Source organism: Styela clava, chromosome 15 (assembly GCF_964204865.1).
Source record: "Styela clava chromosome 15, kaStyClav1.hap1.2, whole genome shotgun sequence".
NCBI lineage: Eukaryota > Metazoa > Chordata > Ascidiacea > Stolidobranchia > Styelidae > Styela > Styela clava.
Genome location: NC_135264.1, coordinates 7119060 through 7146630, shown reverse-complemented (window position 1 = coordinate 7146630; position 27571 = coordinate 7119060). Strand labels below are relative to the sequence as shown.

The following is a 27571-nucleotide window of genomic DNA, read 5'->3' as shown; positions in this document are numbered from 1 at the left end:
ACCATTTTTGACGATGTTTTGCCTCTACAAACTGATTCAAAATGATGTAGTTTCAAGCAGTGGTAGCAAGTCTGATTGTTTCTCCGCAGAAAGTACATGTGGCTTGCATCTTATCGGATGTGGGCTTGACTTGAATGCGCCCCTTTCGATATGAGCTGATGGCGTCTGTGGACTGGGAATCTGTCGCTTGGCAGACCGTCGCTTGGCCACAAATGCGGGCGCCAAAGTTTCTTACTGGTTCGTCTCTGTCTTGTTTCATGTTGGCGAGCTTGACTCTGGCGATCATGGCATTTTCCTTTGATAGCGTTCAGTATGTCTTGTTCTGATTTTCCTGTAAGATTAGGTGAGGTGCGAGTTAGATCTTTGCGCAGTGGATCGTCACAGCCTTCCAATAGTTGGAAAATTGTGTCTTGGCCAAATATTTTTGTGGCAGCTTTGTAGTCTGTCCATCTTGATTCAAAATATGTCCATTCTTCAGTTGAGCTAGCAGATGTGATGGTTGGACGTTTTACTTTCTCAACTTGGGTTGTTGAGTTTTTTGTGCGCTGTGTGTGGTAGCGTGTAAATTCAGCAATGCAGCAACAATAGAAGCCTCATCCTCTGTTTCAAATTCACATTCGTTGATTGGGCATCTGATCTTTGGCATCTTGATGTCACAAGGTATCCCACATAGGGTAAATCATAGATAATTATATATCACTATTTGTTTATTAGGCTATCAGTAAATAATAATTTACCCACTATAAGAAAAGAAAGTATATGGTGAATAACGAATACCAATAAATATATAAACATAAAGAAATGCACAATGCTACTGATAATCTACTAATAACTTTGTCATTTTTTAGCTCTCATTCTAAAAATAGGTTGGCTCTGGTTTTACTTGCGAAATTCTGTTGACAAGCTGGTATATATAATTGTGATGGATCATGGCTAAGGCAAAGTGCTAAATTTGTTTTCGATTGATATTCATGCTAAAATTTAAAACAAAATGATATTTTGTAATGTGGTTTAATATTTTGATAAAATTATATTTAAGCAGGATCAAAAAAACGCCGCTCCCGAAGTATGTGCACCAAGATGGCGCACAACCTGAACCATAACCTGGTACAAATACTATGTTCAGGATGTGCGCTATCTTGGTGCATATACTTCTGGAGCTCTGAAAAAAAAACGGAGGTTGGCAACAGCAAGCGGATGTACTTGATGAATATCCAGCTTGTCAAGTTGAAAATAGTACGACAAATTGACATGTAAAAATAGGAATGATTTAAAACAGAGGAATAAGTCTCGGAAGCATGAAAATGTTTTGTGAAACCGTACGTATATGCATAAGCTGCCGGGAGACCATTATGAACGTAGAGGATAAGAGCATGTATATATACTGGAATGAATTTTCTCGAATCATTGACTATACTCTATCGACCGTAAAGAAGATTTCGAATTTTTAAAACTATTAGTATATTTTGCAATAGAAACGTGAATAAAAAGAGAAGTGAGAATCTGTGAATGGCTTGTGTGTAAATCTTGCCAATCCTTCTGACCATTACTTTTTACCGACGGCGTCTATATTAAGAAACGTATAGCAGTCACATCGCATGAACTAAACTGACAACACAATCTTGTCCCAAGCCAAGCTAATTCGTGGCGAATTCGCTTTACGCTTTTCGAAATTCTCAAAATACCCAAATCAAAACCTAATTAACAATAAATTTGGTCATAGTAATTATATTTAACGTATTTTTTAGCATTTTTTTTTATCAATGGCTAACTTGTCAAATAGTGATATTATCTCACAGGTTACCAGTTAGTCATTATTTTCATTCATATACTGGTGTGATAAAATATATTTAGATAATTATAAAACAACGTAATCAGCGTTATTTTTTAAAATACAATATTCTGAATAATAGCAAACATCGAGGACTGTTGATGAAATTAGTATATATATATATATATATAGATATGTAACTAACATTGATAAATAATAGTTGGTTAGCTCAAATAATGACTTCAGTCAGTTTCTGGACATGTTGAAGGAGAAAATTTTGCAGATATTGCGACATCATGAAAGACGTTAATGAAGGCTGCAACCTGTCACAAAGTTGGATTTGGACTTGGAAAAAATCCACGAATCACCTGATGATCTGAACAAAGTAAAGCAAAGTTTTTTCGATAAGATTCGGATATCACCAGAACTTGCATATATATATAGCTAAGGCAAAACGAGACTGCTGTTCATGTCCACAATGGGTAGAGAACAAACGTTTGAACTCAATGGAAGGAGTATTTATATTCCGGTATTTGTACTAGTTCATGATGCAACAACAAATACTTCGACTTGGTAATTTAATTTACAATATCTTCCAGTACTTAAAAAGTTTGATATAAGTTTTCATACCTTTGTCGAGTGGACATAACAAAGCCGCAAAATAATTTTCATAGTCAGAAAGAAAAACTATAGCTGCATTGTCTAAAAGGTTGTCTGATTAAAACAAATAGAATTAAATGAGTTTAACTGCAGACCAACAAAACATTTATTAATTTATCTATATATCGAATATTATATTATATATGTACATGTATTAGTAATTTTACCCATATTTGACACCGCTTCATTCGCAAGTCCGTTCATTTCCTCTACGTGCTCGAGGTGAATAAATTCTGCAAACGTTCAATTTGTGTCAAAAAATTAACAAAGGTCTTAAATTAGAAGGAAAATAATAAAAGAGTTTACTAGTACTTTTCATTGTTATGCTAATCAATAACTTTCCACGACGTTTTGAAAGCATTCAATTGGGATACATTTTGTGTACACAACATACCATCGTCTGATTTCCTAATATGATAAGTTCCATCTCCTTCATAGTCAACATGAAATTCAAATTCAACATATCTGGCAAATAAAACGGTGTTACAAAAATTGTTCTTCTATGCAACCTGTTATCTAATTTTATAATTGTGTTTTCGAGAATTTATTGGAAAGCATTATTAATTAGTATGCTATCAGATCCGAGGCAATAGACTCGTAACTCTTGGACGAGTAAATAATAGGTAAATAATTTATTTTTAATTTTAGCTATTTTCAACAATATTTTACTTATTGTAACACATTTATACTCTGTAGATTATGCTTTTCGTTTTCATATATTTACCTGGACCCATTTTCCTTTGAAACAGCTTGGAATCAAGTTTCTGTAGACGTGATATTAGTGAATCTGGCACAAGAGACCATAGACGTTATTTCATCAGTCCAGAATACCACGTAGTTTTTGATAACTACAAAATGGGAAAAACCTTAATTACGGTGTTTCCCCGAAAATAAGTCCTTATAGCCTGAAAATAGGACCTAGCCCAAATTTAAAAATGATTTTAATCCAAGCCCTACCCTTAAAATAAGATCTAGCCGATAGCGTGAAATTTGTTTTGACCTAATCGAAGGCAAGAAATCTCTCTTACACGTTTCAAATGGTTAAACTAAAACGCGTGAGAAAGGAAAAGGTTCAATGAGTAAAATCTTCATTGGAATTTATGAATCTAGTGACTGGCATGACATTCCAGAGGATGATGATATGGTCAATTTTGAATAATGGCAGTTTTTTGTTTAATAAAAACGTGTTATTTTTAAGTAAATGGATATCGGGTTTCATATTTTGTATATTTGAAAATCTCGTAATTTTCTACTTCGTAATTTTGTTTTTGATAAATGGCATCCTCCCATATAAGCCCTAGTGTTATTTTTCGAAAGAAAATTAAAATAAGACCCTGTCTTATATTTGGGAAACACGGTGTATGTTAGCATTGGTTGATTAGAATTTAATACTAGTTACACAAAAATGGTTTTGACTAATAACGGATTGGAAGTAATTTAATATTAACTTAAAGAGTCATGTTTTTCATTAAAATCAGCAAAAACAAGTGGGACACTTCTATAATTTAGTCTCAATTTGAGTTGTCGCATTGCTCAAATTTTCTGTATATATATATATATATATATATATATATATATATATATATATATATTTGCTGCATTGAGGTTACATATTATTTTTTGCTGCATTTTGGGCCACTCGTTTTCTGTGGCATATAGTGAGCTACTCACAGCGTTAATTTGGGTGGTTTTCAGTGGGAAATGTTTTGACAAAATTTCACGCCAGTAATACAGTTTGTTTAAAATATAGTCGAGTTGGGGCCCAATCGTCGTCGCCCAATTCCGAGAGACTATTTTTTTTAGCCTATTTGCGGGAATGAGGAACATTATTGGATATGGTCGTCACCGCAAGGAATAGATATAGTCATTGAATATTTACTCATTGTCCCTCATTAAAATCTTTCACAGCTACCGCTAAATGCTTTTCTTGTAAGGTAAATTAAACCCCGGTTACAATTTGTACGCTGAAAGAGCCAAGAATAGTGGTTTGCATGTTGTAGGGCGTGGCTGAGGCTTGGCGTCTGACAATATTTACAGCATGATATGTTGTTATTTTGGCGTCACAGTTGATCGCTCCCTGAGCGATGTGATATTCATCCGCCGCTGATTTTGATTGCCTGTATCTTCAATTCTCGATGCCCTCACACGAAAGTATAAAAAGTATTTGCGTATATACTGTATATATATATATATATATATATATTGTGTATGTACGTAGGCCAAAGTGTAACCTGAAAATAGCTTCAATAGCGATATTTGAAGTTGTTCTTAGTGGATTCTAGATAACAGATGACAAAACTTCCATAATTTCATAAATTGGATTGTCTGATATATGACTTATTGCTGAAAGTTAGGAAGTCGTGAGTTAAGCTTAAAACACATATAAATCAGGGAATTCTCAGTCAAACTTAAAAATTTTTGCATCAGTCGATGTGGGAATTTTGTATTTATATTTTAAGGGAGTGGTTCCAATTAACTATTTGACCTTTGACCTCAAAATAGAAAATTTGGTATATTCGGATAGATTTCGACATAAGAAAGCTAAAAATGTCATTATCATTAAAATTTGTTGAATAGTTTTTGAAAAATTTGAATTTGAAATTTATTTTTTTTCATCGTTTTTTGGTCATAACTTTTGATATAAACAATGAAAACGAAAAATGTTAATACCATTCAATTGGTATTTCAGAGACGCATTCAACGATACTTCACTCGATAAGATTGGATTTCTAGAAAAGAAATTGATAATTTAGAAATTTGCAAATAAATGGGGTTAGAAAACTAGTTACGCGTATTGAAGGTACTAGGGTTTCATCGATTATCACAATTTTATGCTTTCAATATCGTTTTTTTTGTTGCATTCAAATACATTTGACTATAATGAGTGCATTACACGTGCTTTACACCACTTCTAAGCAAAGGAACTAGAAAATATCGATTTATGATGGTGAGGTCTCGCAAACGCAATTTTCGCCATAATTATTAAGTTGTCTTGCGATAATTTATTGTATTAGCAATTGAAAGTATTTACATGAGCAGGATATACCTATACCTAGTATTTTGGTACTTCATACTATTAAATCAAACCATCACCTGAATTATTACCCCTTCCTTAAAAAAATATAGTTAACATATCGGGAACGATAAGAGGAATTGGTGACGTATGAAAACTCAAATTCCCGCAGAATTAAGTCCAATAGACCGGCCTAGTAAGGCAATAAACTTTTCCTATTTAATGCAATATTTCTTGTTGTGATGACCGTGAGTTTGCATAATTATGTAATTAAAACTGGAGAGCAAAGGGAATGAACGTGGAAAAAGAAATAACTTGGCATCTGTATGGGTTAATTGACCTACGGTGTATAAACTGGCCCATAATCCGCATAATGGACGTTAAGATAATTGATGAAAACAAAATAAATGAGATGAAACATAGAATCGGGTGAGCTAACAAAATCACAAGTGAGGTTAAAAGCGCACAGATTTCCGATGGAAAGGTATTGTTAAAAGGGTATTACGCGCTCGCTCACCTATTATTCCATATTTTTTCAATTGTGAGTTACCACGATAAAGATATCTAAAAAAATATACGAAAAAAAAACAGAATGTAAAAACGAAGTAATACAACGGGGACGTAGCCAGGTGGTGTTTTTTTTTTTTTTGTATTATACATAACAATTTATCATAGGTCGAAAAGCTTTTTATATCCCAGAGACTCCATGAGAACACACGTTTTCCGGCGTCTGGTCGATTAACATGGCAAATAGCAATTTCAGAACCCCCCTCGAAAATTTCTGAATACTCCCCTGTAACACGATATCAGCATCGACGACATATACATGTCATATTTTTTGCGTCTTATGCAAGTTCAGTAACAAGTTGTATCTCAGTTGTTATCACTGAAATAATCACTGAAACTGTCTTCTTTTTTGGCATAATGTTTTCACCACAATTGTGACTGCAAGTTACCTAAAGAGGTTTTTGGCATTGGCTTGCTCGACAATAGGTTAGTATTAATTGTAAAATCGCTTATGTATGATATTGCAGGTAAAGTATCGTTTGAGCAGTCCAGAGGATTATTTAAAATGAGCAAATGCATGTGACACCACAATGCCATTTTCCGCGCATACGCATAAAGATGCTGAATGTAACATTCCATAGAATTCTATTCAGGCAACGAGAATCTCCATCATTGCCCTTACCTCCACATTCTCCGATACCCTTTGGGATTATACCAGCCATGATTCAAAGGTAATAAACGAGAAAAAATCAATCGGTTTACAATGTATGCCCTAGCTGTCACTGTAAATTTGCATGTTTGAACATCGTTCCGCAAGATCATTCACTTCTCAACCCATAACGGCAAAAGGACACATGTTGTTTGTGGTGCACCTTGCGACTTAGTGACTGTTATGTCTAACGACCCTCGATTCCAATGCAACCAATTTTTTCATTGTAAGCATTTTATTGCCGAAACGAAACGGACAGTAAGCAAATTTATTAAAAAATTCAAGTAAGCGAGTAGACCTCGTCAAACAATTTAACTTGTCAACGGAATTCGCATACAGAGAGATGGAAAAAATATTGACACAGGTCCGATGTTTGGACATTATTTTACAGAAATACTATAAAATGAAATTACAAATTTATTAATAAAAATAAGTAAGCGAGTAGAACTCGTCACACATAAGTTAATTCGTCAACGAAATTCGCATACAAAGATATGGAAAAAAATTATTGACACAGGTCCAATATTTGGACATGATTTTACAGAAATACTATAAAATGAAATTACAAATTTATTAATAAAAATAAGTAAGCGAGTAGAACTCGTCAACAAAATTCGCATACAAAGATATGGAAAAAAATTAGTGACACAGGTCCGATGTTTGGAAATGATTTTACAGAAATACTATAAAATGAAATTACAAATTTATTAATAAAAATAAGTAAGCGAGTAGAACTCGTCACACATAAGTTAATTCGTCAACGAAATTCGCATACAAAGATATGAAAAAAAATTACTGACACAGGTCCGATGTTTGGACATGATTTTACAAAAATATTATAAAACTAAATTAAAAAAATGTTACATAATCGATATAATTTAAGTATTCCACCGGAACATGATATAATAGAGAAGTGGTTTTCAAACGATGCGGGTGGGGAATTGGCGGTCTTTGACAATTTTTGAGGGGGGTATAAAGCTTAATTGAATAAATATGTGAGATTTGAATTTGCCCGCCTTATTTTGAATATATATGTTCCATCCACACATGCTGTGAATAAAACATACATACGCCTTACTATCTGTTATTCATAGCTTATTTTAGCTACAATTATTTTTAAGGTGGGTTGCAAAACTTGAAAATTCTAAAAAGGGGGCTCATCTTAAAAATTTTGAGAACCACTATCATGGAGTGTAAAACGCTTTTTTGTTTTCAGTCATGATACTTGTTTTTCACAACTATCGAAGAGGGTTTTATTCACAGAAAGCTAAGTTCAACAAAAATTATGATGAATGTATATTTATGAAATTAAATACATAAACCTCCCCCTCGAATAATCCATTCTGTAATTCTACTGGCAAATCCAAAATTATGTTAGCATTTTAATTAAGTTAATGCTGTCAGTATTTTAATTAGAATAAATGTATTTGCTCAATATTGTATTTTGAGCAAAGAAATCTGTTTTTGATGCAATCTAATGCTGTCAGCTGTTTTTCTGATAAATTTGCTGCCACTGATGTCTAATTTAAATTTGCAAGCCTTTTCCCAAAGTCCTTTCTGAATTTCTTTCTCTCATTAAATAGCTTTGCATGAATTATTCTCAATTTACTTTTCCTGTCTTTAACGCCTGACAGTATATTCTCCTTTTGGAGAAATTCTTCAATGTCTTTGTAACCTGCATAGCAATTTAGAACGCATTAGTCTGAGAATAATGTAAACTGCTCAAGTCCTCGTCATCCAACAAACTTTCTATTTTCTGACTAATATTAACAGACAAAAAGTAAACTTTACCTGGTAAGCTACCGGTATTATTTTCACCAGAAGTGTCTTCAATACAAGACTTGAAATGAGTTAACAAAGCTGCAGTGTCACTGCTTGACCATCTAACATATTGTCGTTTTCTGCGCTTAGTTGAAGTACTTGGCATATCTGAAACCAAATAAATGACACACTCATTAAATGATTTTCGACATGTTTAAGTTTTTAAATTTAGCCCCAACATCAAACTATTTACACTATTTAGCTTTTATACGTAGTTTCATATATTAGTGCACTTTTCAAGACTGTAGAATTTATGTGGTCTATTTTAACAATTTTATAATGATGTATATTTGTCGCCACAATGTAGCAAAAACAACTACAGGAAAGATACCTAGGCTTAAATACTTTCGGCTTCTTTGCTCGAATATCAAATAAAACTTTATTATGTGGTAGATTGTTGAGAATAAAGTTGAAATTTGTACTCTTTGCTGAAAGGATTTATAAAGAAAGTGAAACACAAAACTATGTGGGAAAAATGAAAAATGTTGCCCAAATATTTTCAACGCCCAAATACAGCAAAATAACTTCGCGTTGCCGACCAAATAAAGAAACTAAAAATATATATATACAGTATTGTCCAGTTGAGCTTTTTTGCTCGAATTTCATAGCATACATTACGTCGTAGATTGTTGAGAGTAAAGTTGAATTTCGGACTCTTTGCTGAAGGGATTCATAAAGAAAGTAAAGCACAAACTATTTGGGCGACAGAAAAATGTTGCCCAAATATTTTCGATGCCCAAATACAGCAAAATAACCCCGCGTTGTCGACCAAATAAAGGAACTAGGAATATATATATATATATATTGTCTAGTTGTTTAAATAAAACTATTATTATGCTACTCACTATATTTATTACCTCGCACAACAGAGCAACATGATAAAGTTATTATATATAAGTAATTGTCATAAAATCCGGTTATTTTCCACCGACCTGCCAATGAGAATTTAGGGAACGCAACCAGCTGGCTATTCAAAACAGTGCCCATATATACTATCCCAGAATATTGAATTCACTATTACGAAGAAACTATCGCTAATGCGAAACCTGTTATGCCGCCTCGGAAGGTACTGCCTCGAATGCTGCTTATATTCCTGAAGCTCCCATAGTGAGGTAGTGAGATACCCAAGGTTAGACTTACCATAATTTCTTGGGCATAATCCGGGACAAACTCAAAACTATGAATGAAATAACTGGACGAAAGGCCGAATGCCTGATCTTGGCAAATTTTTATTCCATATTTATATTTATAAGCTTTAATATTGCATAATAAAGTATTCTACTTAGATTGAATAAAAAATTTTATTACTTTATTTAAAGGAAAATGCACGTAAATTTAAGCAACACTAAGTCACAAATCAGACATTTGTTCTAATGCAGCAGTTGCTGTAGTTTCATTGAAGTCAATAGAATAATGACGCAATAAACGTCACTCATTATTCCCTAACTAAAAGATTTCTCAGGCTATGTGTGATATTTCACTCAACCTAATAAGCTAAAAAAATAAGATATTAAAATAAGACTCGACTTAAAGCAAAGTTATGCCTTTTGGGACGGAATTATTTCATAATTTTGCGTCAGGTTAGAGTTAATTTTGAAAATTTCACTAAAGTAAAATTCCGGGACATTTTGCTAACCGGGACGGGACACCGGGAAAGGCGTTTAAACCGGGACTGTCCCGGCCAAATCGGGACGTATGGTAGGTCTACCCAAGGTTATATCCAAAACTATGTCTTTGTATACCGTATTTTAGAGCGTTTGTACTACAAAGCGACATGTGTTCCATTTCTGCAAACCAAACCATCGACCTCTTTTCCAATACAAATGGAAAACCTATGTTATGCACGGTAAAGCGAGCACGATTCTTTCTACAAACTGAATTCATTATTAATTTGATGGATAAAATCAACCCTCCATCGTATCTGACAAAGCGGACTCAGACTATATATGACGTAATAAGTCCCGTCTGCAAGTTTGCAATTTTATTAAGGTGAAATTTACCATAACAGTGTACCAAGTTCCAGATAAGTTTCCGGTGAATTATTGGAATACAATACGATAGCGAAAAATTTTTTCTGTTAATCCTCTAATTCTGGCCAAAAGATAACCGGGTTAGAAAAGAGAAAATCATGATTTATTTTTGTAGCCACAATTTAGCAAAACTAGCAACACGGGTTATAGCTATGCCTAGAAACTGTCGGCAAAAAAACAGAGTTTTTTTGCTCGAATTTCTTATCCAACATTATGTGGTGATGGTTGAGGGCAATGTTGAAAATGACGAACAGTTTCAGACCTTTATCTTGAGGGATTCTTGGAGAAAATAAAGCCCAAACTATTTGGGCTACAGCATTATGTCGCCCCAAAATTCCCGTCGCCCAAATACAGCAAAAATAAACCCGTGTTGTCGACCAAATCGATAAAATAGAAATATATATGTATATATATTACGGAGGCGCTTTGACGAAATATCAAATTAATGCATTAAGTTAGGTTGCAATAAAAAATAAATTGAGAAACAATCGAAATATGATACGGCATAGCATTTATCAAACGTTAAGAGATACTCCCGTACAACGATTGCAACATCAAAAAGATCTAATGTACTTTGCAAAAATCAGATTAAATAGAATCTGTTATTTGTTATCATCGCGCGAGGGGTGATATTTATAATATCATAGATATTTATGTATGGTCTCTAGCTTTACGAATAATGTATACTGTTAATTGGCAGTATCGGACGTTGTGCATACTGTATAATAATAATGTACATCTAGCTACATATGATATTTTTTCAAATACTATTGTTTTAAATAAAATTGTCTTGAATCCGTAATTATTCAATGAAGGCGTTTTTTGTTCTCAATTTTTACAAAAAATATATAGGTATATAATTATATTCAACTCGAAAATATTTAGTCTAATGTGGAAGGCCTCCAGCACTGCACATATTCTTGGTCTGATAAAACTTTGTATATATTTATTTGAATAATTTAGCTCATAATTGTACGTCACTGATTTGAATGTCCTCATCGGGACATTTTACTTTTAGCTCATTGTTTACTCGTGGTATGGGCTTTTCGACAAAACAGCGTCAAACCGGTTTGAGAATGCAAATCAACCTCAGATCACTTCAATATAAAGCACAAACAAGATTTATCAAAAAAGTTATTTTATTTGAAAAATTGCTCAAATTTGAACGTTTAATGGAAATAACTAAACGGGAATGCTATTTTACGGTATGTTTATTCAAAGTACCGCCATTTAAAAATTACTCAGATTATACATTGGTAAAAATGACCCGCATTGATTGTACGGTACACATAAATCTTGCATCGACAGTAATATGGCAGGACAAGAATAATTATTCTATGGGTTGAGTCCAACAAGCTTAGAACAGAGACATCAGCCCTAATGTGACTGCGCGATTTCGAATTATTTACTTATATTACTGAACCAAAAGTCATCTTAACATCGTGTATTCGTAAGCAATTTTCTTAAGGTAATTTGTTTTAGTTCGATATTGGCAGAACAAAGCAAAAAGTTATCCAAATTGCCTCGTATCATAAACATTCAAATTTTGCCACCAACGCGAAAACGTTATTAAAAAGCTTCTCCTTGTTTTATTATATGATGAATCATGTTAATATCACTCGGAATTTATGAACTAATTGCTATGCGGAAGTATCAACATTCATAAAAGCCCACTCGTATAAATGGTGGGAAGCGTTGAGACGTATGGGTAAATGCTATGTTGATGATAATTCGGAGGCTAAAGAAATCGGGCAGAATAAAAATGAAGAATAAAATTTATTGGCTTTTGCTCGGCTTAATCGCAGGTAAGAATCTTATCGAACTTGTAAATAACGCTATTTTATTCAAGTGAGGTTATTTAGAAATAAATTGGCTGTATTAATCTGTTTTGAAACGTTAAACGCAATGGCAAATATGAAACGAGTTAAATACATAAAACAAGGCAACAGAACAACCGTACTGTCTAAGCCGCGAAACGATACAAACTGAATAGGTTTCCATCCGATGGCTATGAACTTTATAAGGTTCACAGAAATATTCTGTGAGTCTGTGAGCTTGGTTAGCTATAAGACGTCAAATCTAGAAAACTTATAGAAGATTAAACCAGGTGACTGAGCAACACGGGATTTTGCTCGCATCCCATGGTTGTATTCCTTATAAATTTGCAAGATGTCAGTTTATCAAGTTCAATGTGATGTTTTACACTGTTCGTTCCTGAATGTAATCTAAGCAAATAGTTTCCGACAAATCACATCTTATAGCATCGCTCAAACTGAGGGAGTTTTCTGTAGGTTTGAAGCGAATGAAATGAACAATAATTCAACGATTTTTAATTCAGATATATATATTCCGACTTCAGCACAAGGCAACTGTCAGGTGACAAATGATTTAAGTAAGAAAGTAGGATATATCAACTCGCCACAAGCAAGCGGAAAACACGTTCAAAACTGCGTGTGGACGTTTCCCGGAAATATTGACAAAAATAACGATATGATTGTTTTACAAGTTAAAAAAATGGGATTAATATACTTGTATGAGTCAACTACTTGGTGGTGTACTGGGGAGCTAGATTTACAAGGTATATCTGTTTCTACTGCAAACATCCTAAAAACTTACCTAACGTTATGTTGACTAATATTGAACCGTCTCATTTTTAGGGCAAAACATTTGCGATTTTACTCAAGGTGTTTGTTTCATATTTTCACGAATATACAAAACCTGTGAACTTTTATCGAATGTAACTTCAACTTGCAGTCAAAAAATTTGGGTGTTGGGGAACGCTACATATCCACCCAAGCTTACATTCAAAAACAAAGGAAAGTATTACGAGAGTAAACACAATTTTCGAATAAAATACACCTATGCGAATTGCAACAATTATACCAGTAAGTTTATGATTTGTACTGTATGTTCAATATCAATATACATTTTACTCTAGTATAGATTGTTTTATTTCTTGAATGATTTTTGTAGTAGGTTCCTTTCCAGATGCTCTCCATGGGTTAATTTCGCGCGCTGTTTCGCGCTTACAGAATGCTAAAAATAAGTTCTGAACTTTTTTTGGTCGTTTCCGCATTAAAGTTTTTATTAATTAAACCCAAAGTCCATTTGCCAAGAAAGTTTCTATGCTAAACTTTTTTTATTAAATGTAATCCAATGTCGACTCACCATCCACTTTCCTGTTTTCCTTGTGTGAAATTGAATTCTTTCTAGATTGTGATAACCTACTGACATCACTGTCGAAAGGATAAACATACAAATAGAAATTACCATGTCTGAGGTCGCTTGGAGTTCTATTGTCAGTTTCTGTTATTTAACTTAGTTTTACTAGTGAGGCTCGAGATTTTCTTTGAGCAAAATTATGTGAGAAAATTACTCTCGTTTCTAACAAGCAGGTTAATTGTAAACAATTTCAGTTGTACTATAAGACTAAAAATGCGTCTTTCATATTCGAAATTGTGAAAAAAAAACTTCAATATTTGCTAAAAACTTAAACGAAGTAGCGTAATTTTACTCATTTCTTTTCAGACACTGCCAGGGCAACGATTTCGACAACGACGCCAAAGGACAACGTAATTTCTGGGACAGATTCTTTCAACAACAGAACTAATGAACCGAAACTAGTAACGACAGCGTTGGGTGGTTCCAAAGAACAATGTAACGGGACAAGTGAAGTCAACTATATTACATCAGTGATTGTTCTTGGATGTTTTTGCGTCATTCTGTCAGTATCTCTGATATATGCAGTAGTAAGGTATTGTTAATCTACGATATATACATATAGTTATACCACTACCACTCAACAAAAAACAGCACAGCAATAAATCCCATTTCTATTTAGAATAATCAAGTATCGATCTGCATCTGAAGCAATTGAAAGTCACATCATCAGAAAGACCGAAGTTGTTGCTGCTGCAACTGGAGAACCGCAAGTGATGCCAGTATACAGCACGATATACGAAACTTCATATCAATATGAAAATTCAAGCGAAAGAATTGTTGTAGAGGACCATCTATATTCTTCATAAATCAACTCTTTGAAAACGCTTGAATTTCTACGATCGGATATTGGCCAATACGTAGTAGCCTAATGTGGAATCAAGCACTTGTTGAAATAATGTAAAATATTTTCATTAAATCAACATCGATCAAAATATTTTTGTGTCGTTCCAGATATGCCTTTCCGAAGTGCAACAATCGAATCCAACTAAATATTTAGAGTAGGCTACTTTAATCCAAAGATACAATTCTTTTAATTGCGTTATTCATATAATCTGTGATATATTGACTTTTGAACGATGCTTCTGAAATGGAATTATTGTTTTAAATTTCTGCCCATTTTTACAAATTTTTCTAAGTATGTACATATGCAACGGGAAAGCGACTTCAAGGATTTCGTTTTGCATTGACAAAATAGATCTCTAATTCAAGCATTTGAATTTTCGATGTGCGGTTAAGAAAATTGTATCAACCTAATAAACAAAATTGACCAATAATTGCTCCCAATGTGAAGAAAAAATATACAACGCGAATATTGTCACTCGACACGCGATCCATGAACTTATTCCAAATTGGAAATCCGTTTAATATAGTTTACTTCAATATGGATTGCTAAATACTGTCAAACTATAATAAGTCTTCTAATAAACGTGATTTTGCTATGCAGACGGATAAAGAATTATCTCGATACACTTGGATTAGAGGATGTATTTGAGTAGACACCTACGCTTTCCTATCGATCTATGTTTTATTATTATTATTTGATGATAAGCATGAGCACAGGGATGGTCAATACTGAATAATTCATCATTTCGAATAGCCTACATTTGAAATTTAGGAAGTGTCTCAAAACAAATGCATTACAGAATGTATAATCAGCTGCTCTAAATAGTTTAATTGAAATAATATATACAAAATGCATTAAGCCTAATATTAATATTGCCTTAGCTCGAATATACATTACAAATTAAATACAACTAGAAATATGACTTTTTTCGGAATTTTCTTACAAATTCAGATAAAAAACATTTGCAATTTCACCATTGGAGTTTGCTTCATATTACTACAGCGATAGGAAGAAAATTTTTATAATTAAGAACAAGAACAACTTAATAACAAATGGATCCATAGTTCCACAATAACAACAATTTGCACCCGTGAATCGTGATAAGCTCGATCAATATATTTTCACCATGTTAGGGCTCGTGATAGACAGTCTGCATTAGACATACACAGTTTCAAGACAAAGCGTGAGTGTAGATGTGTCAGTGGTATCTATCTATTTATCATTGAAAAGCGACTCCGTCAAGGCGCTGAATCATTCCAATCACATTGGGCTGTCTATGTGTGATAGCAACAATTAAGTCGTATGGTTAAGTGTGTGTTAGGAAATCGGGAATATATTAATGCCTCATCTATCGTTCTATCGTTAGCTTGGTAAGTTGTTGCCCACAGTCAATAATTGTACAAGTCGAGTTACAACATAAAAAATCATTCAAATTGAGAACCTAAGGTAGAACGGTGACGCTCTGACGAATGTCAGGTTGATGCAGAATGCATCGGTAACATACAACGCTCATGAACCAGATTTGCTGAAGAGGTTTTGTTTGAAAATCACTCAAATTTGAAAGTTTCTTGGAGTAACTAAACAATAAACATACATGATATTTGAGGATACACTATACCGTCATTCAGAATTTATTCACATTATACATCAGTACAATTGTTTGTACGGTAAACATAAATCTTTTATCGACAGTTTAGGCATAATTATTCTAGGAATTGAGTCTAACAAGCTTAGACAGAGACACCATCCTCAATGTGACTGCGTGATTTTAAATTATTGAATTCTATTACCGAACTAAAAGTCCCTTAGAGGTCGTGTATTCGTAAGCATTTCTCTCAAGTTAATTTTTGTCAGTGCAGATTCGAAATTGGCAAAAAAAAACTTTAAGCCAAAAGTAATCCCAATTGTTTCATATCATAAACATTCAAATTTACTCACGAACGCGACAACGTTGGCAAAATGCTTCTCATCTATTTACATGATGAATCAAGTTTATATCACTTGGAACTTATGAATTAATAACTATGCGGAAGTATCAACATTCTTAGATGCCCACTCGTAAGATGGTGGGAAGTGTTAAGATGATAAGGATAAATGCTATGATCATTATATCGAACGCATTTAGTGCTGAACACAACGGACTTTGCTCTTTGTTTTTTGAAGCAATGAATAACAGAGTGATAAGAACAGGAGCTAAAATAGAACTAGATAGAAATGAAGAATAAAAGTTATTGGCTCTTGCTCGGATTAATCGCAGGTAAGTTTCTTATCTAACTTGTAAATGGAGCTATTTTATTCAAGCGAGGTTATTTACAATTAAATTGGCTGTAATAATCTGCCATGAAATTTTTAAACGCAAAGGCGCTTATGAAACGAGTTGGATACATCTAACAACGCGACAAAACAACCGTACTCTTTAAGTCGCAAAACGATACAAACTGAGTCGGCTTTCTACCGATGGACGTGGACTCCAAGAGGTTCACAGAAATATTCTGTGAGTCTGTGACCTTTGCTAGCTACCATCAGACGTCAAATCTAGGAAACTTTATAACAAAAAATAAACCGGGACACTTTGCAACACGGGATCTTGCTCGTATCGCATGGTTTTCTTTCTTTAAACTTTGCAAGTTTATCAAGTTCAAGGGAATGTTTAACACAGTTTCTTCTTGAATCTCATCTATGCAATAAGGTTCCGGCAGATCTTACAAACTGAAGTCATTTTCCGTTTGTGGGCATTGTATCTATATTAAAGGCCACTCGTGCAGTACAGTATTGACTGGTTTTCTTCGAAGGCGTTCACAAATCAGGCAAATCATCAAAATCAAACTTCTTTGTGAGGGCAACTTGAGGCAGAATATAAAATATAAACATTAATTTAACGATTCCTAATTCAGATATATATATTCCGACACCAACGAGAGGTGACTGTCGGGTGACAAATGATTTAAGTAAGAAAGTTGGATATATCAACTCGCCACCACCAGCAAGCGGGTCAAACTTTCAAAAGTGCGTGTGGACATTCCCCGAAAATATTAACAAGAATAATGATATGATTGTTTTACAAATTAAACGAATGGAATTAATATACTTATACTATTCAACTTGGTGGTGTACCGGAGAGCTGGATTTACAAGGTATATCTGTTTAAATGGCAAAGATTCTAAAATCTTACGTTACGGTATTCTAATTAATGTTAAACTATCTTACTTTTAGGGCAAAACATTTGTGATTTCATTCAAGATGTTTGTTTCATATTTTCACGAATATACAAAACCTGTGAACTTTTATCGAATGTAACTTCAACTTGCACTCAAAAAATTTGGGTGTTGGGAAACGCTACATATCCACCCAAGCTTACGTTCAAAAACAAAGGAAAGTATTACGAGAGTAAACACAATTTTCGAATAAAATACACCTATGTGGATTGCAATAATTATAATAGTAAGTATATTATTTGTACTGTATGTTCAATATCAATATACATTTTACTCTAGTATAGATTGTTTTATTTCTTGAATGATTTTTGTAGTAGGTTCCTTTCCAGATGCTCTCCATTGGTTAATATCGCGCGCTGTTTCGCGCTCACGGAATGCTAAAATAAGATCTGAACTTTCTTTGGTCGTTTCCGCATGAAAGTTTTTATTAATTAAACTCAATGTTCATTTGCCAAGAAAGTTTCTATGCTAACCTTTTTTAATAAAAGTAATCCAATGTCGTCGACTGCCCATCCACTTTTCTGTTTTCCTTGTGTGAAATTGAATTCTTTCTAAATTCTGATAATTCACTGACATCACTGTCGAAAGGATAAACATACAAATAAAAATTACCATGTCTGAGGTCGCTTGGAGTTCTATTGTCAGTGTCTGTTATTTAACTTTGTTTACTAGTGGGGCTTTGAGCAAAATTATGTGGAAAATTACTCTCGTTTCTAACAATCAGGTTAATTGTAAACAATTTCAATTGTACTATAAGACTAAAAATGCGTCTTTCATATTCGAAATTGTGAAAAAAAAACTTCAATATTTGCTAAAAACTTAAACGAAGTAGCGTAATTTTACTCATTTCTTTTCAGACACTTCCAGGGCAACGATTTCGACAACGACGGCAAAGGACAGCGTAATTTCTGGGACTGATTCTTTCAACAACAGAACTAATGAACCGAAACTAGAAACGACAGCGTTGGGTGGTTCCAAAGACCACTGTTACGGGACAAGTGAAGCCAACTATATTACATCAGTGATTGTTCTTGGATGTTTTTGCGTCATTCTATCAGTATCTCTGATATATGCAGCAGTAAGGTATTGTTGAACCACGATATATATATAGTTATACCACTACCACGCCAACAAAAAACAGGGCAGCAAAAAATTCCATTTTTATTTAGAATAATCAAGTATCGATCTGCATCTGAAGCAATTGAAAGTCACATCATCAGAAAGAACGAAGTTGTTGCTGCTGCAACTGGAGAACCGCAAGTGATGCCAGTATACAGCACGATATACGAAACTTCATATCAATATGAAAATTCAAGCGAAAGGATTGTTGTAGAGGACCATCTATATTCTTCATAAATCAACTCTTCGAAAACGCTTGAATTTCTACGATCGGATATTGGCCAATACGTAGTAGCCTAATGTGGAATCAAGCGGTTGTTGAAATAACGTATAATATTTTCATTAAAACAACATCGATCAAAATATTTTTGTGTCGTTCCAGATATACCTTTCCCGGAGTGCAACAATCGAATCCAACTAAATATTTAAAGTAGGCTACTTTAATCCAAAGATACAATTCTTTTCATTGCGTTATTCATATAATATTACGAAGGCGCTTTGGCGAAATATCAAATTAATGCATGTTAAGAGATACTCCCGTACAACAACTCATCATCAAAAAGAACTAATGTACTTCGCAAAAATCAGATTGAATAGAATCTGTCATTTGTTATCATCGCGCGAGGGATAATATTTATAATATTAGATGTATGGTCTCTAGCTTTACGAATATTGTATACTGTTAATTGGCAGTATCGGACGTTGTGCATACTGTATAATAATAATGTACATCTAGCTACATATGATATTTTTCTAAATACTATTTTTTTAAATAAAAGTGTCTTGAATCCGTAATTATTCAATGAAGGCGTTTTTTGTTCTCAATTTTTACAAAAAATATATAGGTATATAATTATATTCAACTCGAAAATATTTAGTCTAATGTGGAAGGCCTCCAGCACTACACATATTCTTGGTCTGATAAAACTTTGTATATATATATATTTGAATAATTTAGCTCATAATTGTACGTCACTGATTTGAATGTCCTCAGCGGGACATTTTACTTTTAGCTTATTGTTTACTCGTGGTATGGGCTTTTCGACAAAACAGCGTCAAACCGGTTTCAGATTATTTCAATATAAAGCACAAACAAGATTTATCAAAGAGGTTATTTTTTTTTTTTTGAAAAAATGGTCAAATAGAACGTTCCATGGAAACAACTAAACGGGCATGTTATTTTACGATATGTTCATTCAAAATACCGCCATTTAAAATTTACTTAGATTATACATTGGTAAAAATGACCCGCATTGATTGTACGGTACACATAAATCTTGCATGGACAGTAATATGGCAGGACAAGAATAATTATTCTATGAGTTGAGTCCAACAAGCTTAGAACAGAGACACCAGCCCTAATGTGACCGCGTGATTTCAAATTATTGACTTATATTGCTGAACTAAAAGTCATCCCAACATCGTGTATTCGTAAGCAATTTTCTTAAGGTAATTTGTTTTAGTTCGATATTGGCAGAACAAAGCCAAAAGTTATCCAAATTGCCTCGTATCATAAACATTCACATTTTGCCACCAACGCGAAAACGTTAACAAAAAGCTTCTCCTTGTTTTATTATATGATAAATCATGTTAATAATTAATATCACTTGGAATTTATGAACTAATTGCTACGCAGAAGTATCAACAATCATAAAAGCTCACTCGTATAAATGGTGCGAAGTGTTGAGACGTAAGCTATGTTGATGATAATTTAGAGGTGAAAGAAATCGGGGAGAATAAAAATGTGGAATAAAAGTTATTGGCTCTTGCTCGGATTAATTGCAGGTAAGAATCTTATCGAACTTGTAAATGACGCTATTTTATTCAAGCGAGTTTATTTAGAATTAAATTGGCTGTAATAATCTGTTTTAAAACGTTTCAGTGGTTTTCAACCTTTCACTGACCGCGTACCATTTTACTGTTTTTTACTATGGCCGCGAACCACCGACAAAGCTCTTTTTTAGCGTGAGGAAAAAGACACAAGAAACGTGCTATGGGAGTATTTTATAATGTGGCACTACATTCTTTGTGGCGTAACACGCAAAACGGACAAAAACATGCCCATATCGCTTCATTCGAGGTGGGAAATAGCGGGCGAGGGCGATCTCTAGAGACAAGGACTGATAGCGCACCAGCGGTATGGACGTTTCCCCGACCATTGACTGCGGGAAAATTACCCCTATACTTTACAATTGTAAACTTCATGCTTATTCTGGAAGTATTTCGATGCGTTGGCGCATGTAAAATGGTTTACGTGTTTGAAACCATCATTTTCATTAAAATTAATCAACCATGTGCCGCTTGCAGGTACTATAAAGCCAGGGCTGCCATAACGTCCTCATTTCTAAGATTTGTCCTTATTCCGATGGTATTTGTCTTCGAAAATAATTTTGCCCTTATTTCTAAAAAACGTCCTTTTTTCAACATGTGTCCTTATTTTATGGGTAGAGGTTCAAATATCAGACATTTAAATTGGTCAAATCGAATGGTTGATTTGCTAGAAATGATATTTTACTACATCATTGATTGCTACGTGCATTCATTACGTAATAACAGCAAATTAATTGACACAGTGACAAAACAATAGCCTACCGACCAAAATCACTGCGTGTAACCTAAATCAAAATACAACTTAAAAGTGAGATGGAACAGATTGTTTCTAAGAATAAAGAACTGCTGGAGCAAATCTTTTGCAAAGTATGATCAGACACGGGTCGCACTAGCATGAATACAGTGGCGTATCTAGGGTATGGCAGCCATGGCTCGTGCCATGAGCGCCGTTCGGACGGGGGCGCAAAAAACGCGAAAAGTTCTAATTGTATAATTTTCAATAAAACATGAAAATGAATGAAACTCGTATTTCTAATTAAATCAGAACAAATTTAACAAAAGTCAATGCAGTTTGCAGTTTCCAACGATCAAGCAGTTTGTTCAGTCACTTAGCGCAATTGACGGTGATGTCATAATTCAACATCAATAAGCCGAAACTGATACGGTACTGGACTTACTGCACCTCATATTAGCTCTGATATCGTACTGGAGTGAAAATTTATGAATATTCGTACCAGTGGCGTAGCATCCACCCCCGCAACCCCCGCGGTCGCGGGAGGGCCCACAGCGCAAAGGGGCCAAAGCGGTTAGAATTTAGAAATTTAAGCCGCAAACCAAAAGCTGCAGTGCAAAACAAGTAATGCACATCTTATAACGATGATGTTAGTTCTGCACAAATCGTTTTGTTACGTAACAATGCCATGGAGTCGTCGATTTTCGGCGTCTTGTGGTTTGATCGCACCGGCAAAATTACAAAGGCTGTCAGAATGATGTCAAAAGCAAAACCTCTCAGTGGCGCACAGAAACGCAGAAAAAGGGCAGAAGAGGATGAACGTATGAAAAAATTAAAGTAACCAAGATAAACGGCAAATTTTAGGTTACCATTGCCGACATGTTATGCTTTTTGACGAAATAAAAAAAGCGTTGTTTCAGCTTATGTCCGAGAGTTTTTAGGGGGGTCACGAGAGTCTTGCTACGCCACTGATTCTTACAATGAGAGAGAATGTTTTACAGCGTGTAAAGAAATTTGAGCAATAAACAAGAATTATTGACGCCGATTTCCATGTACAAATTAAAAAGGAAAGGCAAAAATGTAGTGGGGTTCTTAAATGAATATCGCATGGAATAAAGTGTCTGGCGGAACAAAATCTCGCTTTGTTAGGGCACAGGGAGTCACTTCAAGCAGATAGTAATTCAAATGTTGGTCATTTTCTTGGCTTAATAAAATTCCTTGCCGTCTTTGATCCTGTGCTGCGAGAGCATCTCGGTTTCATTGGAAGCCATCCACATTCAACCTCTTACATTTCCCCAGGTGTTCAAAACGAATTTATTCACATTATGGCATCTCATGTTCGCAAAAACTTGACAGGAAAAATTAAAAAAGCAAAGTCATATGGTCTTATATTTGACTCAACTCATGACCAGGCGCATCGAGATCAGGTTTCAGAAGTTGTGAGGTCTGTTAATATAGACCAGGGGGGCAAGGTCTTCGGTTCACGGGCCAACCATTTTGCCCGCCTATAGTGACGGGAAATGTAAGTGTGACGTAAAAAGTTACATATTATGGACAATATTTACAGTATTACAAAAGCAAAAGTGCAAAACAATTAGCCTCGTGCAGAAACTAAATTTAATCGCAATCTAAACAAATTCCTCGAGCTATTTTTCAGCTAAAACATCAAAATTTGGTTTTAGTTTGGTTGTGGAAGCATCAGGCTGGCCAGTTTTAAATAGCCAACGGGCCGGATTTGGCCAGCGGGCCGTAGTTTGCCCATGTAAGATATAGACTATGACGAGAAAACAGTGTGTGTCAAAGAGTCTTTTCTGGATCTCCCCAATCTCCGGATAGCTTTGCAAATTTTGCTGACATTGGCAGTATCCATAGAAAATTGCGATCGGTCGTTTAGTAAACTAAAATTAATTCTGTCATACCTTCGATCTTCAATTAGCCAGGAAACCTTTGTGATCTGGCTATATTAAGTATAAAGAGGGGTGAAACAAGAAAAACAAATTTTGATGAAATCATTGGCAAATTTGCGTCACGAAATATATATAGTATTCTAAGAACTTGTTATTGCCGATCGCCTACTGCTTATTGTTTATTGTGTAGTTATTAATTTGCTTGTTATGTTGCGTAGTTGAGAGCAACCAATTTCATGTAAACGAAAAAAGGAAACAAGCGAAGTAGGGGGCGCATTTTTAAACCTTTGCCATGGGCGACATTTTACCTAGATACGCCACTGCATGAATACATTTTGTTTATTACATTTCGTTCTTTGTTATTCTATTATTATGTTTCCCTGATGTCTTTATTTTTGGGTTCATATCGATAGCACCCTACATATAGCTAAGTTTAGCTTTGTCCATCGCAGCATTTGCGAGATTCAATTTCGATTACTGCAACTAAAGTAAAGCTCTGCGGAAAACATAATGACAATTAGGTTAATTAATTCACAATAAATTTCTTGAAATACAACTGAAAACTGACAAAAATCATTCAAAACTACAAAAACGAGGCAATGTTTGCAACCATGCTTGAATATCTGTTTTAGCGACAGAAGTGTCTGTGCGGCAGGGTGCAGAAATTGCAATTGTTACGTGTTGCGTCATTATTGACTCCTTGCTGATTGGTTATAGTTACGGAAATAAACAAGGAAACTGATGGGAAACCTTCATAAACGCTGTTCAGCGGATACATACAGTAAGGAATTGAAAGCGTTGCCGGCGCATGCCGACAAACTGAATGGGTTTCCAACCGATGGGCGGTGGACTTGAGGTTCACGGAAATATCTCGGGAGTCTATGAGCTTCGCATTAGTAAGATCTGAACAAAATACTGAGCTATCAAAACTACTGTACTGCCTATTCTGGTCTAGCTGGTATAAGACGTCAAATATAGGAAACTTTACGGTGTCTCCAAAATGTCGTGTCCCACTTGTGTCACGTGTCCCACTTGTTCCCCGTGTCCCACGTGTTTCACTAGTACCTGGTGTCCCACTTGTCCCGTGTCCCACTTCTCCCACGTGTCCCACTAGTCGCTAATACCGCGTGTATTTTGCTAAAATCGTCAATTGTTTCGCCTCAGGCACACATTATGGTTGGTTAGCGTTGGAAACCATACCATGACTAAAATCGAATCGAATCACTGAAACATTATACAAAGTTGTAAACGCAACGCGGATTGTGATAATAAATTAATTAATCCAATTAGGTTTTATAGTACTAAAATAAATTTTACTTCGTGAGATGATAACGGGTATATCTTAAAAATAAGCTGAGTGGCAGCATTGCGATAAAGCGGATCGGTGTTACGAGTACAGATTTCTCTATTCCGCGAAATGTCAAAAATACGGATTCCTAACGGCGACAATGAATTAGCAAGATTGCAAACATATCTATCAAAACTAAATATAACCAGGCAGTTTATCTCGTGTGTTATGTGCATATATAATAAACGAGTGGGACACGTGCTACAAGCGGGACACGTAGGACACGTGGAACTAGTGAGACAAATGGGACACGTGATACAAGTGGGACACGTCGAACAAGTAGGACACGTGGGAAAAGTGAGACACGTAGGACACGACATTTTGGAGACACCCGAAACTTTATAGAAAATTAAACCAGGCGACTGGGCAACACGGGATCTTGCCTGTATCGCATGGAATTCCCAAGTTCATTGGGATGTTTAACACAGTTTGTTTTTAAATCTGATCTATGCAAGAAGTTCCCAATCACATCTTGTAGCAATCTTTCAAATTGAAGGCGTTTTGTCTGTAGGCATTGTTTCTATTAGGGGATACTCGTACAGTACAGCATTAGATATTCAGGAGTTCACAGGTCAGGTAAATGATCAAAACCAAACTTTTATGTCGGGGGGAAATATGATGAAGAATATAAAAAATTAGCATTAATTCAACGATTCCTCATTCAGATATATATATTTCCTCACCAACACGAGGTGACTGCCGGGTGACAAATGATCTAAGTAAAAAAGTTGGATATATCAACTCACGATTAGCAAACGGAAAACCAAGTTAAAAACTGCGCGTGGACATTCTCCGAAAATATTGACAAAAATAACGATATATATGATTGTTTTACAAATGGAATTAATATACTTGTATGAGTCAACTACTTGGTGGTGTACTGGGGAGCTAGATTTACAAGGTATATATATCTGTTTCAACTGCAAACATCCTAAAAACTTACCTAACGTTATGTTGATTAATATTGAACTGTCTCATTTTTAGGGCAAAACATTTGCGATTTTACTCAAGGTGTTTGTTTCATATTTTCACGAATATACAAAACCTGTGAACTTTTATCGAATGTAACTTCAACTTGCAGTCAAAAAATTTGGGTGTTGGGGAACGCTACATATCCACCCAAGCTTACATTCAAAAACAAAGAAGAGTATTACGAGAGTAAACACAATTTTCGAATAAAGTACACCTATGTGGACTGTAACAATTACATCAGTAAGTATTATGATGTATATTTAATTTTCAATGCATAATGTAGTTTAAATCGAAGTATCGATTTCATTTTAGCCACCACCAGGACACCGGTTTCAACAACGGTCAGTGTAGCTGCGACAACGACGGCAGCTGACAACCCAACTTATGAGACTGGCTCTTTCAACAACAGCAGGTATGGATCGAATGTTGAAACGACCATTCCCGGTGGCACTAAAGACCGGTTTAACCAAGCAAAAGAAGCTAACTACATTACATTAGTGATCGCTCTTGGATGTTTTTGACAGTTTTGTTGATGTATACAACAGTAAGGTATTGTTAAACTACGATATATACACACATAATGCTATATCATTTTATCGCAAGGAATGAATTTCTACAGTTCTAAATTCAATTTTTAGATTAATTAAATATCGATCTGCTTCGGGTGCAAATGAGGGTAACTCCATCAACGAGAATGAAGTTGCTGGCTCTGAAGATCTGCAAGAGATGCCAGTGTACAGCACGGTTAACAATACTTTAACTCAATTAAAAAAGTCTGACGAAAGGATAATGGTAGACAACCAGTTATATTCTTCTTTATAAACTACGTTTTTAAAAAGGCGGAAATATTGACGGTTAGTCAGTATACATTGGTGCGGTATCAAACCGTTGTTAAATTTAGTTGCCATTGGATCAAACTTGAATCAGATTTCTGTAATGTCGATAAACTTTTCCGAAGTGACACAGTCGAAGCTGAATGCACTGTAAGGTAAAGATACACTTTTTCATCAAGCTATTGATATATATAATCATTGACATATTGTTATTTGATATTTGTTCAATTTTTTATTCGGTTTAAAATTTGTGTTCAAAATATATACAGTTTACCAGGTAAAAAATCAAATACGGTTGAATAACTGTATTTTTCCGGATTTGAAACATTCTGCCTCTTCAATCTTCAAAACGAAATATGCTAATTTAGATAAATTGAACAGTTTTTAATGTAATGTAGCCTTTATTTAAAATAAAATATCTATTTAGAGCCATGCTAATTTATCTGAGCAATAACGAATCTAAGAAATATTATATTTTTACTGTCGTGTCTTTTTATCGTATACCCCTTTATTTCAATTAATAAAATTATAATTTTATTCGTCAGCAACTAGGCCATGCTCCCCTATCTCTCGCGGTTAGAAATAAATATTTTGACCTCAGGTTTTTTGGTGTCATGACGTTTTATTACAGTTGAGTTTCTTAAAATGTTTTTAAATCAATCAACTCGCAATCATTCTCCTTGGGTGAATAGAGTACGTATCTTGCCTGTAGATAAAATTTTGTATATGACGGAATTAAAAGATTATTATATGTCGTCATGATATATTTCAAAAGAAAAGTGGAATGCTTATTATGATGTCATAGTAAATTCCACGTGACGTCACCATTGAAGATGAGCGTCACAAATGGCCTATAGCCTGGGGCAGTGGTTCTCAAACTTTTTTAGTCCCAGAGCCGCACACAAACAACGCAAGGTAAAATAGCAACAAACCTTAAGCGCTTATTTAAAATACCAAATCATCGTAACAACAACACACGTAACAACTAGGGCTGGGCGTAACATTCCAATAATAAAGTGTTCGAATGGCATTTTACT

General features: G+C 34.6%; 3 protein-coding genes across 3 annotated transcripts; all 3 read left to right on the top strand.

Moving 5' to 3' along the window:
• Positions 1–12192: 12192 nt before the first annotated feature.
• LOC144411782 (uncharacterized) lies at positions 12193–14290 on the top strand. The gene is made up of 4 exons (XM_078109364.1): positions 12193–12316; positions 12850–13089; positions 13169–13396; positions 14040–14290. The coding sequence occupies exons 1-4, from the start codon at positions 12229–12231 to the stop codon at positions 14273–14275; spliced, it is 792 nt and encodes a 263-aa protein (XP_077965490.1). The 5' UTR covers positions 12193–12228; the 3' UTR covers positions 14276–14290.
• Positions 14291–16708: 2418 nt separating this feature from the next.
• LOC144411907 (uncharacterized) lies at positions 16709–19516 on the top strand. Its single transcript, XM_078109609.1, has 5 exons — positions 16709–16834; positions 17472–17711; positions 17791–18018; positions 18650–18875; positions 18962–19516. The coding sequence occupies exons 1-5, from the start codon at positions 16792–16794 to the stop codon at positions 19146–19148; spliced, it is 924 nt and encodes a 307-aa protein (XP_077965735.1). The 5' UTR covers positions 16709–16791; the 3' UTR covers positions 19149–19516.
• A 1155-nt stretch (positions 19517–20671) lies between these two features.
• Positions 20672–27407, top strand: LOC144411669 (uncharacterized). Its single transcript, XM_039401853.2, has 5 exons — positions 20672–20696; positions 25395–25630; positions 25714–25941; positions 26014–26250; positions 26340–27407. Exons 2-4 carry the CDS (start codon positions 25552–25554, stop codon positions 26220–26222), a joined length of 516 nt encoding a protein of 171 aa, XP_039257787.2. The 5' UTR covers positions 20672–20696; positions 25395–25551; the 3' UTR covers positions 26223–26250; positions 26340–27407.
• The last annotated feature ends 164 nt before the right edge of the window (positions 27408–27571 follow it).

Coding starts and splice junctions, on each gene's coding strand:
- LOC144411907 (XM_078109609.1), top strand. CDS start 16,792: ATGAAGAATAAAAGTTATTGGCTCTTGCTCGGATTAATCGCAG. Junction 17,712..17,790: donor CGGAGAGCTGGATTTACAAG/GTATATCTGTTT, acceptor TCTTACTTTTAG/GGCAAAACATTTGTGATTTC. Junction 18,876..18,961: donor CTGATATATGCAGCAGTAAG/GTATTGTTGAAC, acceptor ATTTTTATTTAG/AATAATCAAGTATCGATCTG.
- LOC144411782 (XM_078109364.1), top strand. CDS start 12,229: ATGTTGATGATAATTCGGAGGCTAAAGAAATCGGGCAGAATAAAAATG. Junction 12,317..12,849: donor TTTGCTCGGCTTAATCGCAG/GTAAGAATCTTA, acceptor TTTTTAATTCAG/ATATATATATTCCGACTTCA. Junction 13,397..14,039: donor GAATTGCAACAATTATACCA/GTAAGTTTATGA, acceptor ATTTCTTTTCAG/ACACTGCCAGGGCAACGATT.
- LOC144411669 (XM_039401853.2), top strand. CDS start 25,552: ATGATTGTTTTACAAATGGAATTAATATACTTGTATGAGTCAACTACT. Junction 25,631..25,713: donor TGGGGAGCTAGATTTACAAG/GTATATATATCT, acceptor TCTCATTTTTAG/GGCAAAACATTTGCGATTTT. Junction 25,942..26,013: donor GGACTGTAACAATTACATCA/GTAAGTATTATG, acceptor ATTTCATTTTAG/CCACCACCAGGACACCGGTT.